Source organism: Gracilinanus agilis, chromosome 1 (assembly GCF_016433145.1).
Source record: "Gracilinanus agilis isolate LMUSP501 chromosome 1, AgileGrace, whole genome shotgun sequence".
NCBI lineage: Eukaryota > Metazoa > Chordata > Mammalia > Didelphimorphia > Didelphidae > Gracilinanus > Gracilinanus agilis.
In genome coordinates, this window is record NC_058130.1 from 56,166,372 (window position 1) to 56,184,515 (window position 18,144).

Consider the following 18,144-nt stretch of genomic DNA (forward strand, 5'->3'; position numbering starts at 1 on the left):
TAGACCCTATCTTATTCTCCTATTTGAAAAGCTCTTCTCATTTTCTATTGCCTCTAGTACAAAATATAAAACTTCTCTGTTTAGTTTTAAAGCTCTATCCAACCTGGTCCCAATCTATCTTATCAGTCACATCATAATCTAGCCAAATTAGTCTTCTCTTTTTTCAGACTTACACATGGCAATCCATCTCCTGCCTCCTTTGCACTGACTGATCCTTTTCGGTCTAGAATGTGTTTCCTCCTCATCTCTGCTTCATTGAATTTCTCTCTTCCTTTCTTCAAGAAGCAGCTCATTGGAGTAATGGATGGGGTATAAGACCTGATAGCAAGAGAATGTGGGTTCAAATCCTGGCTCAGACACTTAGTAGCTATGTGATCCTGGGCAAGGTTTCTTCTAGTTCTAAATCTATGATTCTAGGTGAAACATTTAGTTTCTTCATTTATTAAAGGGGAAGAGTAACTGTTTCATGACCTACTTCAGCTGGACCCTACAACTGCTAGTTGCTTGCTAGGCAACTGGGGTTAAGTGACTTGCCCAGGGTCATACACCTAAGGAGTGTCTGAGGTCAAATTTGAATCCAGGACCTCCCATCTCCTATCCCTCTCAATCCACTGAGCCACCCAGCTGCCCCTCCTTTCCTAACTTTTTTACTTAGTCTGTACTAATATAACATTGTTTTCAATATCCGTTCCCATAGAGCAGGGGTCGGCAACCTTTTTGGCTGTGAGAGCCATAAACACCACATTTTTAAAAATGTAATTTCATGAGAGCCGTACAGTGCTCACAGTGCGGCTCCTGTAACAGCGCCTGAAAAAAAATGGACTTTATGGCTCCTGCAGAAAGAGCCAGATATGGCTCGAGAGCCATACGTTGCTGACCCCTGCCATTGAGACTATATATTATTACATATTGTTTCAGAAGGATATTGTTAGGATATTATTATTGAATAACATCTAACCTTCAAAAGTGGGGACTCATAGCAATTAATTATTGAGATGTGGTAATTTTAGTAAATTGAAGAAACATCAAACTATGTCCCTTGATTATCTTAGAACCCAGGATAAAAATAAATGAGGAAAATGAGCTAACAGACAGTAGAGAGGTGACTGCCAAGCTTGTCTGTACATAGGGTAGCTGAACCTAAACATTGCCAGACTTATATATATGTAATTCTCCCTCTGGACTATTTCCCCAATTCATACTATTGCACTGGGTTCTAGAAATCAGCTCCTATTTTTCATTCTATGGTCACTTGTGGGTATTCACTTCATCTTTTTTAAAAACCTTGCCTTTTATTTTAAAATTGATACTAAGATCATTTCCAAGGCAGGAGAGTAGTAAGGGCTAGGTGATGGGGGTTAAATGACTTGTTCAGGATCACACAGCTAGGAAGGACATGAGACCAGAGTTGAACCCAGGACTTCTCATTTCCAGGCCTGGGCTCTCTATCTACTGAGCCCCCTAGCTGTCCCCAGTGTTCTAAAATTATCAATCACAAGCTTTGTGATTTGTGCTTCTCTTTAAGAATTAACTGGTAGAACATCAAGAGTAAGAACTGTGGAAGTGGAAACGCAGAAAAAAAAACACATCACATGATTCACATGATTTGATGGGGATATGATTGGGGATGTTGACTTTATTTATTTATTCATTCATTCATTCATTCATTTATTTATTTATTTAAAAACCCTCACCTTCTGTCTTGGAGTCAATTGGCTCCAAGGCAGAAGATTGGTAAGGGTAGGCAATGGGGGTCAAGTGACTTGCCCAGGGTCACACAGCTGGGAAGTGTCTGAGGTCAGTTTTGAACCCAGGACCTCCTGTCTCTAGGCCTGGCTCTCAATCTACTGAGCTACCCAGCTGCCCTGGGGATGTTGCCTAGAAATGTGTAAATAGTAATGATATGGAAAAGGGTTTTGAACAATGATGTAAAACCCCGCAGAATTGCTCATTGGCTCTGGGAAGGAGGAGGGGAGGGAAAAAACATAAATCATGCAACTATGGAAAAATATTCTAAATTAATTAATTAAAATTAAAAAAAAAAAAGAATTAACTGGTAGATGCAGTTAGCTCAAAGCAAAGGCATTTACTGAGATGGGATAGTTAAGGCGTTGTTAGCCACAAAGAATTTCCTCCATAAACAGTGTTCATTCTCCTATAGATGCAGTATCAGTGGGGAGAATGGACACATACAGTCCAATTCTAATTAGGTGCACTTCGGGGATATATGTGACTCAAGCAGGTTGCTCTCCTGCCAGGTTAGACTTGCTTCTCACAGGCACACACAGCATTTTAATCAAGTGCTTCAGGCCTCTGGATTTACTCCTCTCAACTAAAGTCTCCACCATCAATCAGCTTCAAGATTCTTCAGAAGAAGTAGTAAGACTGGTCTAGCTTTGAGCCTTACTCCCTCCCACTGAGGAGGACAGAAGAACAAAGGTTTAGCCTTTCCTTTTGATTTCTGTTTTTGGTTCAGGACTGGTTCTGCCCAATGGGAAACTTCTCCCTAACTTATTATGGGGACTCTCCCATACATTTCCCAAAGCATTATCTCTGCAGACAAAGCCATAAAACGCAATGCTCCTTTGACCAATAATTACCAAAGAGCTTTGGGATAGAAGGCTCCACAAAGACTTTAAAGGTTTCTCCTTGGTTTATATAGATTGAGTGTCTGGGAAAAAAGTCCTGGGGCCGTCTATGCCCAAGGGGCAAGGTTGTCTCTCTCTCCTGGTTTCTCAGATGTGCTCCTGGCTTTTTCATATGCAAATGAATTACCCAAGGTCTCTTATCCTTTATGAGATTCAAATGAGTTTACTCAAAATTTTACTTCCTTTACAAGGTGTAAAACATCCAGTCTTGTATGAAAGTGAACCTTTTACAAGATGTAACTATAATTTGAATGGGAATCGCCCTTCCATCTTATCATCTCTGTTACTTGCCCCTTCATCCTAGAAATTTATAGGTATGAAAGGAGATACTCTTATTTGTATATGCATGTGTTGTCTCTCCTGTAGAATATAAGCTTATTGAAAAAAGAGACTTTCATATTTAGTCTTTGAATCTTCAGCACCTAGCATAGTCCCTGATACATCTCATTACTGTTATTGTTGTTGGTTCTTTTTGATCTGACTCTTCATGATCCCTTTTGGGGTTCTTTTGCCAAAAATACCAGAGCAGTTTGCCATTTCCTTTCCCATCCCTGACAAATATAGGTGCTTGATGAATACAGTGATTGATTTCTTATTGATTAACATTATATTAAATATGTTAATATAACATATTATCATATATCATATTAATCATATTAATATATTATATAAATTAGGTATGTACAATATAAACTATATGATACATATCATTATTATAATGTATTATACACTATGTAAATATAGCAATACATATTAATATATCATATAATAAAATATTATATATAAGAATATTATAATATTCTTATTGATTGGTTTTTGACCCCACAGCTCAAATTAAACAATTATTATGTACAAGGGTTGGTAAGCAAAGCAGAACATTGAATTCTATCCATTATGGTTATGCTGTCTTTCAAATCACTATTTCATAAATATTTCATTTGAACTAGCAAAAAAGTCTGATTGAGACAGTCTATCTTTGATTGTCTTTAGCATTCTTATATTTCTATATCCTGTCATTCTGAGTCTTTTTCTATTTTCATTCCATTTTCTTCTCTTTGCCTTTATAGTTGCTTCTCTCTTTAGGGAAGAAAGCTGGTAAAAACTCATTCATAATAGGGTATTTACTTATCCTGTATATGCACACACACAAACATATATATGTATGTTTGCATGTCTCCTCTATTAGATTGTAAGCTCCTTGAGGGCAGGACTTGTCTTCTTCTTTTTTTTTTTTAATTATTCTTTTTTTTAAAACCCTTAACTTCTGTGTATTGGCTCCTAGGTGGAAGAGTGGTAAGGGTGGGCAATGGGGGTCAAGTGACTTGCCCAGGGTCACACAGCTGGGAAGTGTCTGAGGCCAGATTTGAACCTAGGACCTCTCATCTCTAGGCCTGACTCTCAATACACTGAGCTACCCAGCTGCCCCGAGGACTTGTCTTCTGCCTCTTTTTTGCATCCATAGTTCTTAGCACAGTGCCTGGTACCTAGTAGGTAATTGATAAATGTTTATTGATTGTCCTCATGTATATTGTTTTCCTGTTTCTGTTTATTTTATTCTGTATCAGTTCATGTAACTCTTCCCAAACTTCACTGAATTCTTTACCTCCAGTATTTCTTATGGTACAGTGATATTCCATTATATTCATATACCACAACAATTTATTTTGCCACCTACCACTCCAATCATGGGCATCTGTTTTGCCTCTGGTTCTTTGCTATCACCAAAAGCCCTGTTCTGAGTCTCTTTGTTTATGGACTTTTAAATTTTGTCTTTGACCTCCATGGGCTATTTGCCTAGCAGTAAGATCTTTAAGTTCAAGGCTGTAAGACATTTTAGTTGCTTTTTAAAAAGCAGAATTCCAAGTGGCTTTCCATAGTGGCTAAACAATTTCCATCTTCATTAGCAATGGTGTAAGCATGCCTGCCTACTTTTTGGCAGTTCTTTTATCATTGACCATTTCCATCTTTTGTCATCTTAATTATTTATAAATTGTGATAGATGGGTGAGATGTAAGGTGAAATCTCAGTTTTGCAAATCCAGGTGTCTTTCTGCCGTACAACATTGCCTTCCTGTTCATCTTCCTCATCCTCAAAACATTCTTCTTGAATGTGCAAAGCAAGGTGTTGGAAATTAGAGTACTGCCATGGCCCTCAACTGAAATCAGGAGAGAATGGAGCCCAAGCTGGCTCTGACACAATCTCAGTGACCCTGGGAAAATCACTTACTCATTCTTAAGTTATAGTTCTTCATCTAGTGAGATGGAAATGATATCTGCACTCTTACCTCACTGGGCTATTGTGAGGAAAATAATTTATGTCTTAAAACTCTGAAGAAATGAGATTTATTATTTCTAGGGAATTTGCTTTTACAAAGAATATTATTACTTTTGTTCCTTTGAGTCAAGCATTTGCTAGATTTCTCTTTCCAGATTCTAGTTACTAAGCTAAGCACTAAAAGGAAATAAAGGTGAATAGAGAGGGAGGGAATAAGTATTTATATAGCTCCTATGTATCAGGCACTGTGCTATGCTTTTTACAATTATTTTCTCATTTGATTCTCCCAACAACCCTGAAAGGTAGGTGTTATTACTATTATCTCCATTTTACAATTGATGAAACTGAAGCAAACTGAGGTTAAGTGACTTGCCCAGGGTTACACAGGGAGTGAGGCTGAATTTGAACTCAGGTCTTCTGATTCCAGGTTCAGCAGTCTATCTAGTGTGAAAGTCTTTACTCCCAAAGTGTTTATGATCTAATAGGGAATTACATATCCAATCACTATAAAGAGAGTTAAGTTCTTAAGAGTATACAGTATGAGAGAATGGAAAACTAGATAAATGGTTAGCATTATAGTTAGGAATCTGTTAAAAAGAGCCCTAACTAGGGCAGGGTAGATAGGATTTTGCCTTAGTGTTGATATCTAGGGGGGTATGATTTTTCTTTAAGGCAATCTGATAGCTACATTCCCAGTGTCCCTACCTTGTGGTCTTGTGCCCATGACCCTGTTTCTTTGCTTTGGTCTCCCAGGATTTGTCACTATGGTATTCTTTTCCTGGGGTTTGCTTCCCACCTCCCACTGCCAAAGCTCTCTGGGTTGGCTGGACTCTCTGGGAGCTGGCTAGCTCTCCTTTCAGTTTGATTGTACCCTAGCAGGACTGTCCTCCACCCTACTTCCTATTTTTACTCCAGGTGAAAATAATTCCTCGTGTTACGATTCCTCTATTAGATGGTAAGCTCCCTGTTGGTGGAGACTCCACTCTGTGCATTAACTAGGCATGGAGCTCTGCATTTAGCATCTAAGAAATGTCCAATGTTATGCAGTTGGAACAGAAGTTAGAAACAAAATCCTCTGGTGTTGCTTCCTGGAGTTTGCAGTAGTTATGCAAACTAACTCCCAAGTAGACAAGGAAGCTTCCTTGATTAAAAACCCAAGCATGCCTCCAGTCCTTGAACTGCACTTTTTACAGCTCCATCAGGTTTCCTGCTCCATGATGAACATCACCACCAGACCTCTGGGGATGAGGTCACAGGCTTGCTGAGCAGAAACTGCTTAAATATTCAAGCTAGTCTTTGCCTTTATCAAGGGCAAGTTAATGTCTCTCTTCTTTGAGCAGACCAGCCCTACGAAGAGAAAGATGAAGCAGCCAGAAGGTCCTTTCTGCACCTCCCCAAATCTCTCTCCCAGTGCTCTGTCATACCCACCTTGTCTATTTGGCCTGAAATTTCTACCATTACTCAATCACTTCCTTTGTGAAAGATCAGTGCTGTTAGCTGTGCAGCACTGTGGACAGAGGGCTGGACTCAGTCAAGAAGACCTGCTGAATGACCCTGGGCAGATGAGACAGAGGTCAAGAGAGGTCAAGGAATTTATTTCCGCAAGGTCAGACAGGCAGTCAGTAGCAGAGGTGGGATTCAAATTCAGTGCCTGACTCCAGATTCAAAACTTTCCATCAGACCATGCTAAGATCTCGAAGGTCCTTCCCTTTTTGAAATTGTTCCCTAATTCCCCTTCCCTCGTTGCTCCAGCAATGTCTCCAAATCTAGGCTTCAGAGCCCTTCTTTAGTGTCAGAGATCACATTAAGATGCTTGAACTTGAAAAGTGTAGACACCCTTACCTTCCAGAAGCGGCTTGTTAACTCCCTATACCAAGCATTTAAGCCTTGCACTCTAGGAGTCACCAGGCTAAAGAAAGATGATTAATTTTTTCCAGTTAGTTCAGCTACAGAGAACCAGGGTCTGATTTGGCACAATCTTTTGAGTCCTGATTTCGTAAAGTTTCATGTATTACTTACTATTCCTGTCCCTGCCCCCTCTAAATAGAGTGAATGCCATCTGGGTGTCTGTATATGTTGTTGGAGAAGACTTTCGAGAGTTCCTTGAATGGCAGAAAGATCAAATCAGTCAATACTTAAAGAAATCAGTTTCAACTATTCATTGGGTGGTCAAATACTGAAGCTGAAGCTTAAATACTTTGGCCACATAGTGAGAGGACAGGCCTCTTTGGAAAAGACCCCATTGGCTGGAAAGATTGAGGGCAAAAGGAGAATGGAACGGCAGAGGTTGAAATGGAGAGTGTCACAGAAACAACCAACATGAACTTAGAGAGACTTCAAGAGAGTGTGGCCGATAGAAGGCCTGGCATGCTATGATCCTTCGGATCATGAAGAGTAGGACATGTTGAATGACTGAACAACAGCAATGTGTGTGTGTGTGTGTGTGTGTGTGTGTGTGCAGGAGGATGATAGAGGGTAGGCAATGGAAGAAAACTACTGTGGGAAGGTGTACCTTTAGTCAGAACAAGAACTAGTCATATGTAGAGTTGTGTGTCATAGCCCATTCACTACTGGATTTCTACCAAAAGGAAGATAATTTGTGCAAAGCTCCATGGTCTTCTGGGATGAGCTCAGTTGGGCATTTAAAAAGGCAGAGATAAACAGAAGCTAGAACCCATGCAAACAAAGTCTTTTCAGACCCCCAAGATGTAGTTGGGGAGGACAGCTACGTGGTGTTTGGGTAGAACACTGGGATTGGAATCATCTTCATTAGTTCAAATCAGGTCTCAGACATTTATTAGCTGTCTGATCTTAGGCAAGTCTCTCAATCCTGTTTGTCTCCATTTTCTCATCTTAAAAATGAGCTGCAGAAGGAAATGGCAAACACTCAGTATTGGTGCCAAGAAAAGTCCAAATGGAGTCACAAAGAGTTGGACATTGTCTCTAAGCTGAAGCTAAGTGACCAGAGAACTGGGTTGTAATTCTACTTTGCTGTTTTGTAGCTATGTGATTTTATGCAAGTCACTTTCACACTTTAAGCCCTCAGTTTCTTTAACGTAAAATGAGACTAGAAGATTCCTAAGGTCCTTTCTATGAGTTTTTCTACTAAAAAGATTTACTTAAAACATTTTTGTAAAACATCAGTAAGTGATATACATCATTAACTTCATTAAAATATATAGCACTTGCCTGGGATGCCTCAAATCCAAAGAGGTATCCTAAAAACTTAAGATGAATTGTCAGTTCCTGCATACAGGTAGGTCAAATAAAAGTCATCTAGTTTCCAGCTAGTTCCCTCATAAATTAACTCCCTTAAGAGCCACAAATATGGTGCCACAGCAAAAGTCACAGAAGAGTCAGTGTTCTCACATACACACTCTGTGATATATATCATATACCTTAGTCAACTATAGAACCAATAGCATTGAATTCTCATTTTTTAAAAAAACTCTTACCTTCCAACTTAGGTAGAAGAGTGGTAAGGGCCAGGCAACGGTGGGTCAAGAGACTTGCCCAGGGTCACACAGCTGGGACGTGTCTGAAGTCACACTTGGACATAGGACCTCCCATCTCCTGGCCTGGCTCTCAATCCACTGAGCCACCCAGCTGCCCCCTGCATTCCCATTTTCTTTTTTTATTTATTTTAAAATATTTTTCCATGTTTACATGATTCATTTTGTTCCCATTCCTTCTTCCCTCCACCCTCCCAGAGCCAACAAGCAATTCCACTGGGTTGACAAATGTTATCCCTTGATACCTATTTCCATATCATTCATTTTTGCTACAGAATGATCTCTTAAAGCCTAAACCCCAAATCACATATTCACATATACATGTGAAAGTGATGTCATATGTTTTGCTTTTGCATTTCTATTCCCATAGTTCTTTCTCTCAATATGGATAGCATTCTTTCACATAAGTCTTTCAGGAGTGTCCTGGCTTGTTGCATTGCTACTAATAGTAAAGTCCAATACAATGGATTTTTTACTTTCTGTGTACAATGTTCTCTCCTGGTTCTGTTCATTTCACTCTGCATCAGTTCATTGAATTTCTCCCAGTTCCTATAGAAATCCTCCAGATTACCATTGCTTACAGTACAGTAATATTCCATCACCAACAGATACCACAATTTGTTCAGCCATTCCCCAATTGAGGGCCATCCCTTCATTTTCCAATTTTTTGCCATCACAAAAAGTGCAGCTATAAATATTTTTGTACAAGTATTTTTCCTTATTATCTCTTTGGGGTAGAAACCTAGTAGTGGGGCAGGCATTCTTTTAAAGCCCTTTGGATATAGTTCCAAATTGCCTTCCAGAATGGTTGGATCAATTCACAACTCTACAAGCAATGCATTAATGTCCCAATTTTGCCACACCCCCTCTAACATTTATTATTTTCCTTTACTGTCATATTGGCCAGTCTGCTAGGTGTGAGGTGGTACCTCAAAGTTGTTTTGATTTGCATTTCCCTAATTAGGAGGGATTTAGGACACTTTTTCATGTGATTATTGATAGTTTTGATTTCATCTAAAAACTGCCTATATTATATTCCTTGACCATTTGTCAATTGGGGAATGGTTTGGTTTCTTGTACAATTGACTTAGCTCCTTATACATTTGAGAAATTAGACCTTTGTCAGAGGTTTTTGTTATAAGTTTCCTTTCCCCCCTCCCAATTTGTTGCTTCCCTTCTGATTTTGGTTGCATTGGTTTTGTTTGTATAAAACCTTTTAAATTTAATATAATCAAAATTTTTCATTTTACATTTTGTAATGTTCTCTATTCCTTGCTTCAGCTTAAAGTCCCTTCTTTCCCATAGATCTGAAAGGTATACTATTCTATGTTCCCCTAATTTGTTTATGCTTCCCCTCTTTATATTTAAGCCATTTACCCATTTTGAATTTACCTTGGTATAGGGTGTGAGATGTTGATCTAAACCTAATTTTTCCCATACTGTTTTTCAATTCTTCCAGCAATTTTTGTCACATAGTGGTTCCTTGTCCTAAAAGCTGGGTTCTTTTGGTTTATCAAACACTAACTTGCTGAAATAATTTACCCCAAGTCTATTCCATTGATCCATCCTTCTATCTCTTAGTACCATCTGGTACTGCTAGACCTCCAACTTTCACACTTTTTTTCATTAGTACCCTTGATATTCTTGATCTTTTGTTCTTCTAAAATGAATTTTGTAGTAATTTTTTCTAATTCTATAAAAAAGATTTTTGGTAGTTTGATAGGTTAATTTAGTCAAGTTAATTTAGGTTAGGATTGTCATTTTTATTATATTAGCTCATTCTACACATGAGCAATTAATGTTTTCCCAATTATTTAGATTGTTTTATTTGTATGTAGTTTTTTGTAGTTATGTTCATATAATTCCTGGTAAGTAGATTCCCAAATATTTTATATTTTCTAGAGTGATTTTCAATGGAGTTTCTCTTTCTAACTCTTGCTGCTGGGTTTTGTTGGAAATATATAGGAATGCTGATGACTTATGCAGGTTTATTTTGTACCCTGCAACTTTGCTAGTTATTATTTCCACTAGCTTTTTAGTTTATTTTATTGGATTTTCTAGGTAAACCAACATGTCATCTGCAAAGAGTGATAGTTTAGTCTCCTCATTGCCTACTTTGATCCCTTCAATTTTTCTTCTCTAATTTCTACTGTTAGTAATTCTAGTAAAATGTTAAATAGTAGCGGTGATAATGGGCATCCCTGCTTCACTCCTGCCCTTATTGGGAATGCTTCTAACTTATCCCCATTGTAGATGATATTTGCTGTGCATTCCCATTTCTTAAGAGAGCAACTTTTCTTATTAAGTCAGTCTTTGCTTGTCTGGTGAAAGTTCAAGAAGGAAGATAATTGATCCTTTTAAGAATAACCAGGATTTATGAGAAAGAATGCTCTCCACATCCAGAGAAAGAACTGTGGGAGTAGAAATGCAGAAGAAAAACATATGATTGATCACATGGTTTGATGAGGATATGAATGGGGATGTTGACTTTAAATGATCTCTCCATTGCAAACTGTAATAATATGGAAATGGGTTTTGAACAATGATACATGTAAAACCCAGTGGAATTGCTTGTTGGCTATGGGAGCGAGAAGGGAGGAGGGATGGGAAAGAACATGAATCATGTAACCATGGAAAAAATATTCTAAATTAATTAAATTAAAAAAAAAATAACCAGGGTTAATCATCCTAGCTAAGGACATCCCCCAATGGGGTATCAGCTAAAGTTAGAATACTTCTTGACAGTTCAAAATGGTCTTTTTTAGAACTTCCCTAGTGGCTGAAATCATGCATGCATTGAAGGATTTGAGGGCTAAAAAAGAATCTAAGAATGGCTTAGTTCAAATCTCCTTACCTCCTCTACACAGGTTACAGATAAGGAAACTGAGGCTTGGAGAGATTGAGATGTTAATTAGTTAGCATTTCTAAGACATCTTCCTTCTCATATTTATTATTCCTGGAGATTTTGTGGTATTAATTATCTCTTTCTGTATAATGAAAACAGGTAAGTAACATGAGAATCCGAGGCATTCCTAGATAAAGGCAGACTTGTCTTTAAAAAGCTGCTATATAAAATACAAAATGAAGGAAGGCCAAAAAGATAAACCAAGATTTTCATAGAAAAGTGTACAAATGAATATAGGATTGTCAGACAATGGATAGCACAACAGAACCCACTTCCAGCAATGGCCGCCATTTATTTAGTACTTAACTGTAGTGGTGTCAAACTCAAATAGAAATGGAGGTCTTCTAGTCCCTACATAAGGATCTCTATGGGTCGTGAACTGACTGTTTTAAAATGTACTATTTCTCCAATATTTCCCAATTACATTTTAATTTGGCTGGGGCACACCTGAGTATTGTGGACCCCATATGGCCAGGGCATTTGACATCTCTCTGTTCCAGTTACAAAGGTTACTTACTGTATAACCTATGAAGGATTTTCAACACCATGACAAAGCAGGTTAGGTAATTTTTACGAGCCCTGTTTTGGCAGATTTCAGGTTTGGAGACAGTAATGAGTTACCTGAGGTCACAGACAGACCTGGAGCTTCAATCTAGATCTTTGAGTAGAGCTGTTTCAATTCTACATGCATGACTTGGACCAAATGCTGAAGTCAGAGTTTACATGATTCCACAGAAAAGTCATGGTTCATCACCTTAGATCAAAATCTACAGTAAAAGATTCAGCTGCAAATGAAAGTATGCAGACTTTCATCAATCCTACAGGTCTTCAGTGTTACCCATACCCCCAGCTTTCAGGAAGAATAAAAAGCATTGCTAAAAATACAGATGAGAGGGCTAAGCTAGAAGCCCTCTAGATAAATCAATATTATTTTAATAAAACTTCACAATGATTAGAAGACTTCAGTTTTTATACTTTTCCCATAATATCTTGGCATGGAAGGATCAGAGGGGTCAAGGGACTTAATTAAGGTACAGCTGTTAGGCAACAAAGCCAGGATTCCAAGTCCAACTCCAATTTAAAAGAAAAACATATATTGACACATTTTGTTTTAATACATTGCTTCCCAACATTGCAACCCTCCCCAAATATTCCATTAACAAAACCTCAAGGGTTTTCTAGCCATGCATAGAACCTTCTATATAGAGGACATCATTTCTTTGGAGTGAAAGAGTATTTTACCATTAGTTTTCTGGCACCAATACTGGTCCACTGTATTTGGTTTGAATTGTTTTCTATTACCTTATTATAGTCATTGTCCTTCTGGAATTTTAAAATTTGTTTTTCAAATCTTTCTGCTGCATTACGCTGGGACTAAGAGCAAACCTTCTGTTATCCAGGGCTGTTCTTTATTATAATTCAGAAACTATTTAAATTGGTTCACTTGGGTGGTTATTCTTAATCACTGATATGGTCAGCTTCCTGCTCCAGTAGTAATAAATTCCAGGCAATACCGAATGTGTCTTAGCTGTTGAGTATCCAAACCAAGCACCTGTAGACAGTAGGCATCTAATGCCTGCTGTGTGGCATCAGTTTTGGAAAGAGTGTCAGGTAATGAAAAAAGCACTGGCCTGGGAATCAGGATACCTGGGCTCAGGTTCAACTCTGCCAACAACTAGCCATGTGACTTGGGGAAAATTAACTTCTGGGCTTGATTCTTTTTGCCTAGAAAATTAATAGTCAATAAGATCACTTCAAGATTTAAAATTGTGTTATCCAGAACCAGGATAACATTGTACACAGAGAATGTAATAGACTTTTCTACTAGTAGCAATGCAATGATCCAGGACAATTCTGAGGGACTTATGAGAAAGAAAACTATCCAGATCCAGAGAAAGAACTGTGGGAGCAGAAACTCAGAAGTAAAACATAAGATTGTTCACATGGTTTGATGGAGATGATTAGGATTTTGATGTTAAAAGATCACTCTACTGTAAATATGAATAACATGGAGATACGGAAATAGGTTTTGAACAATGATACATGTATAGCCCAGTGGAATGGCTTGTCAGCTCCAGGAGGGGGGAGGGAAAGAACATGAATTGTAACCTTGGAAAAATATTCTCAATTTTAAAAAAATTGTGCTATCCTTGAGTTTCCAATGCAATCCTTTTGCAAAGCCTCACTGTTGTGTGCTAATTCTGGGCTCTTGATGGATGTGCTTTGGGGGATCCAACTTCTGGGAGGTCCTACAAGCTGGTGTGGCTTTGAGGGGTCAAATGATGATTCTATTCCTGCTTTATGAGGATCAGCTTTGTTCAGAGAAGTCTATCACAAAGTTGGCCACCAGGTGATAATATAGTAACCCATGAAATCATTTGCTGGTGAGGAGGGGGATTGTAATCTGGATCTGCTGAAATGAAATCAAGTAAGGAAAAGTCTATTAGGTGCCTACCACAAGCCCAGCACTGGGGAATACAAGTGGAAACTATGGTGAAAGATAAGGATGGATTGGTCAACTGGAACCAACTTGGTAGGGTACTTTTCAAAGAGGGGCTCTTACATAGCTTTGGAAGGTATAGAGTAATAGGTTGAGGCCATTGATTTAAGATTGGTGTGGATGAACTGAAGAAGAGTAAGAATGGCAGCAGGGAGTTGAGTTAGGATTTCCTGCATTGGTGGTGAGATTGATTATAAGGGTCTTGACCCTGGTATTGGCAATAGGTATAGATAATACACGGGCAATTCAGAGGAAAAGGCTAGACCTGGTGATAATGTGACCTCAGGGACAGAGTTTTCCTAGGTTTCTAGCTCATTACATTTCTTACAATTTGTATACCATATGGCAGAAAAGAAGACATAGATTACCAGGATGATAAAACAAAATGGCTTTTGACCATTACAGTTAGGGGCTCAGAGACTATAGCAGATCAGATTATGACTATTATGCATTTTAAAGAAGGGCATCAAAGAAAAAGACATGCCTAACTCCAGTAAAACTTCAATTAAACACTTTAGAACCCTAACTGATAAAAAACAAGTATGTGGAGACAAGACAGTAAGATGAAATTATGAGAAGACAAGTAGGGAGGGAAAGCTTCTTAAACCTATCATCCAAGGACCAAATATTCCACATGTGTGCAACTTCACACACCTCTGACACTGATATACCTAGAAAACGTATCAGTCTAAGTTCAAATGAACACTGAATCAACAAAGCTGAATGTCTGAACAGAATAATTCTCTTGGCATAAAACTGCCCCAAACCACTCTAAAGTAATCTTTTTCTACTTGTCCCAAAGTTTCCAAAGAAACTAAATAGTAGAGAAATAATTAATACTATTCTGACAAAAAGGAGATCAGATACTTTATTCATCTATACACAGCATGTACAAAAGCAAGCAACATTAGGATTTCTGCTTTGACCATCCGGTGTACATTTTTTGCAGTTTCATTGAACTGTAAATCACTGATTTTCTCAAACCTGAAAGAGAAAGGCACAAAAAAAAGAATATTTAGTGGAAATTTAGTGATTAATTGGAATATCTCAGAAACAAACTCTATACCTATATAGTCATAGACCATGAGAACTAAATAACAGGAGGTTTCTCATGATTAACATAAAGATGGTGGGCAAATACTCAATTTTACATCTACTGAGGATGTAGAGATGCAGACTAATCAAGCAACAAACTTCCACAGACCTTAGCCTCTCCTGTGTCTCCTGGCTAGTCAGGAAGAATGTCACCTTCTTGAAGAAGGGCTGTCTTTCTAATTCACTCCTATATTGCCTTTGGTGCCTAGTACATGCCTTATGCAGAGGAGGTACTTGATAACAAGGAGACAAATGCCTGATATATGTACCTCTGGCGATACATCATGTTATTTATATCAGTGGTACAGTGGGAAAAGTACTGTTTTTTGGAGACAGAGGATGGACCTGGGTTCAAATCTAGCCTCTTACACTAACTACCTAAGAGACTTTGGGCAAATGATTAACCTCTCTGGTTTCTAGAGTTTCCTAGCTTTAAACTGAGAAGGTCTCTTGAGGTTCCTTCCTGCTCTAAATCTTTGATATATATTTCTTTAAAAAAATTTTTTATTGATTAATTAATTTAGAATAGTTTCCCATGGTTACATGTTTCATGTTTTTTCCCTACCCTCCTCCCTCCTGGAGCTGACAAGCAATTCCACTGGGTTTTACATGTATCATTGTTCAAAACCTATTTCTATATTATTAATATTTGCAATAGTGTAATATATATTTCTGACAAATTAAAAGAAATAATTTGTGGTTAGGCTTTTCCTTGAAAATGACAAATTTTTAAATGCTGATCCAAGGGAATCCTGAGGAGAATGGAAGCCTTAGAGGGCAGGGATTGTCTTTATTTGTACTTGTGTTTGCAGCACCTGCCAACCACAATGTCTGGTACAGAGTGGGTGCTTCCTAAATGCTTTTAATTAACTGGTAGACTTATGCTAGAAAACCCTACAGAGTGTTCATTGTAGGAATAAATGGAAAGAAAAGATAGGTGTCCAGGAAAACTGTTCTTCTAGTCCTTAAGGACCCTATGGCATTCTGACCTGCTGACCAACTAGCAGCCTATTCTAGAAATGCAGAGCAAGAAGATGGCCCTTCTCTGCCGCCACCTCCTTTAATTTTCTCCCTGGAGCAAGCACTCTCAATAAACCTCACCTACTTGAGGCTAGAATTTATAAGAGGATTTTACATTCCCATCTGAAAAAACCAAGCTTCCAAATCCAATACAGATTTTAGGTTCTTTCACACAGCAGGCTAAATATGGCAGGGCCAGGGAACTGAGCCATAAGTAGAAGATGCAATAGCTATTAAGTCCTGCTCAGTCCTAGAAAACCTAGATACACAGCCTACTTGGAACTTAAGCACATTAACTAATGTAAAAACAGAACTCTTAAGTGAGCTTTTGTGATCCGAGGGAGAGTGAAGTAAAAAGAAACAGAAGAACAAATGATTCAACTACAACAATATTGTAAAAACAACCAACTTTGAAAAGCTTCAGTTCTGGTTAGCACAATGACCAATGACAGCTCCAGATGATCACAGATGAAGCATGCTGCCCACCTTCTACAGAGAAACAATATACTTGGGGGAGAAGTGATCTTTTGGGGAGTGACCGATTTAAGAATTTGTTATGAGAGAGAGAGAGAGAGAGAGAGAGAGAGAGAGAGAGAGAGAGAATTGTGAATCAAAACCTTTAACTTCTGTTTTAGAATCAATACTAAATATTGGTTCCAAGAGCAGAGGAGTGGTAAAGGCTAAGCAACTGGGGTTAAATGACTTGCCCAGGGTCACAGAGCTAGGAAGTCCACTGAGTTGCCACTATGTGTACATACACACACACACTCTCACACACTTCCCACGCATAAACTTTGTTTTATTCTCAGTTACATGCAAAAATGTTTAATTTTCATTTTAAAAGATTATATGTTTTAAACCCCCCTTTGAGAAGGCAAGCAATTTGATATAGATTATACATGTGTAGTTATGCAAACCTATCTCTATATCAGCCTCATTGCAAAAGAAAACAGATGGAAATAAAAAACCAAATAAACAAAACCCCAAGATAAATAAAGTAATAAAAATTTGTTTTGACTTCTGTCAGCAATTTCTCTGGAGGTGGAAGGCATTTTTCATAAGTCCTTCAGAACTTTCTTGGATCATGTATTGCTGAGGAGTTAAATTATTCATAGTCAATCACCATCAATATTGCCTTTATTGCTACAATATTCATATTCTCCTAGTTCTGTTTGCTTCATTTTGTAGCAACCCATACACTATGCAGATTTCTCCCCCCCCCAATGGTGTGAAGGGATGAAGAAAGAATATTTTTGTTAATTCAAAAAGATTTAATTGTACACAGGCTTCTTCTAACTAGCACACCCACTCTAAAAACAGGCATTATCTTTGAATGGAAATCTGATAGACTGCACTTCAGTTTAAACCCCAGAATCAGTCAACTAGTCAAACCACCAATTAACGAGAAATGACTATTAAACACTTAGTAGGCATTACTAGGGGCTAAGCATACAAATATAAAAATCAAGTTGGTTCCTGCCCTCCAGGAGCTTACATTCTATGGGAATTATTCTTTAAATGACATAAAGCAGGAAGTATTGGAAGAGCAGTGGTGGGGCAGAATGGAGATCTAGGTCCTAATTCCAACTCTATCACCAACTACTTCTTTGACCTTGAACAGACTCTTTGGGCTTGAATTTCCTTAGATGTAAAAGTAAGAGGTTTGCTTTGATACTACTTTCTAAAACTTTAATTCTCATGTAGATGGAGGCTGCTGTTTTACTGAAATGAACACAAATTCTGTTTTCTTCACCTATATCACACTCATTTAACATCCGAATCAACTGGCTGTTTATGACTCGCCTAGATCTCATGTATTCCTCTCATGCCTAGAACACTAATCTACTTCTACTATTATGACTACTTCTTTGTAGGAGGTAGAGAACTGAGTTCTAATCCTCGGCTAGAACCTCAGTTCTCCTCAATTCATTATACTGCCTTGCCTCTCAATAAAAGCAGACACACTTATATCACTAGAACATGCCCATCATGAACACCATGTCTCAGTTGAGTAACAAGTTGATGCTTTATATACCTGGCAGATAGGGAGGATTAAGGATCATGGCGCTTAGGTGACTTGCTTAGGATTATCCAGCTATTGTCCTAGGCAGAACTGACCCTAATCCTCCTGACTCCAAGGCCAGTGGTCCTCTTATCTACTCCACCTCTCTTGGCTGGCTCTTCAAGTTC

At 38.2% G+C, this 18,144-nt stretch overlaps 1 protein-coding gene across 1 annotated transcript in view; it reads right to left on the reverse strand.

The window, feature by feature from the left end:
• Positions 1-14,684: 14,684 nt before the first annotated feature.
• Positions 14,685-18,144, reverse strand: part of TAMM41 (TAM41 mitochondrial translocator assembly and maintenance homolog) — a 39,147-nt gene continuing 35,687 nt past the window's right edge. The window contains exon 8 of the mRNA XM_044666382.1: positions 14,685-14,823. Within this exon, the coding sequence (XP_044522317.1) occupies positions 14,747-14,823 (77 nt within the window). The 3' untranslated portion in view covers positions 14,685-14,746. The remainder of the gene's footprint in view (positions 14,824-18,144) is intronic.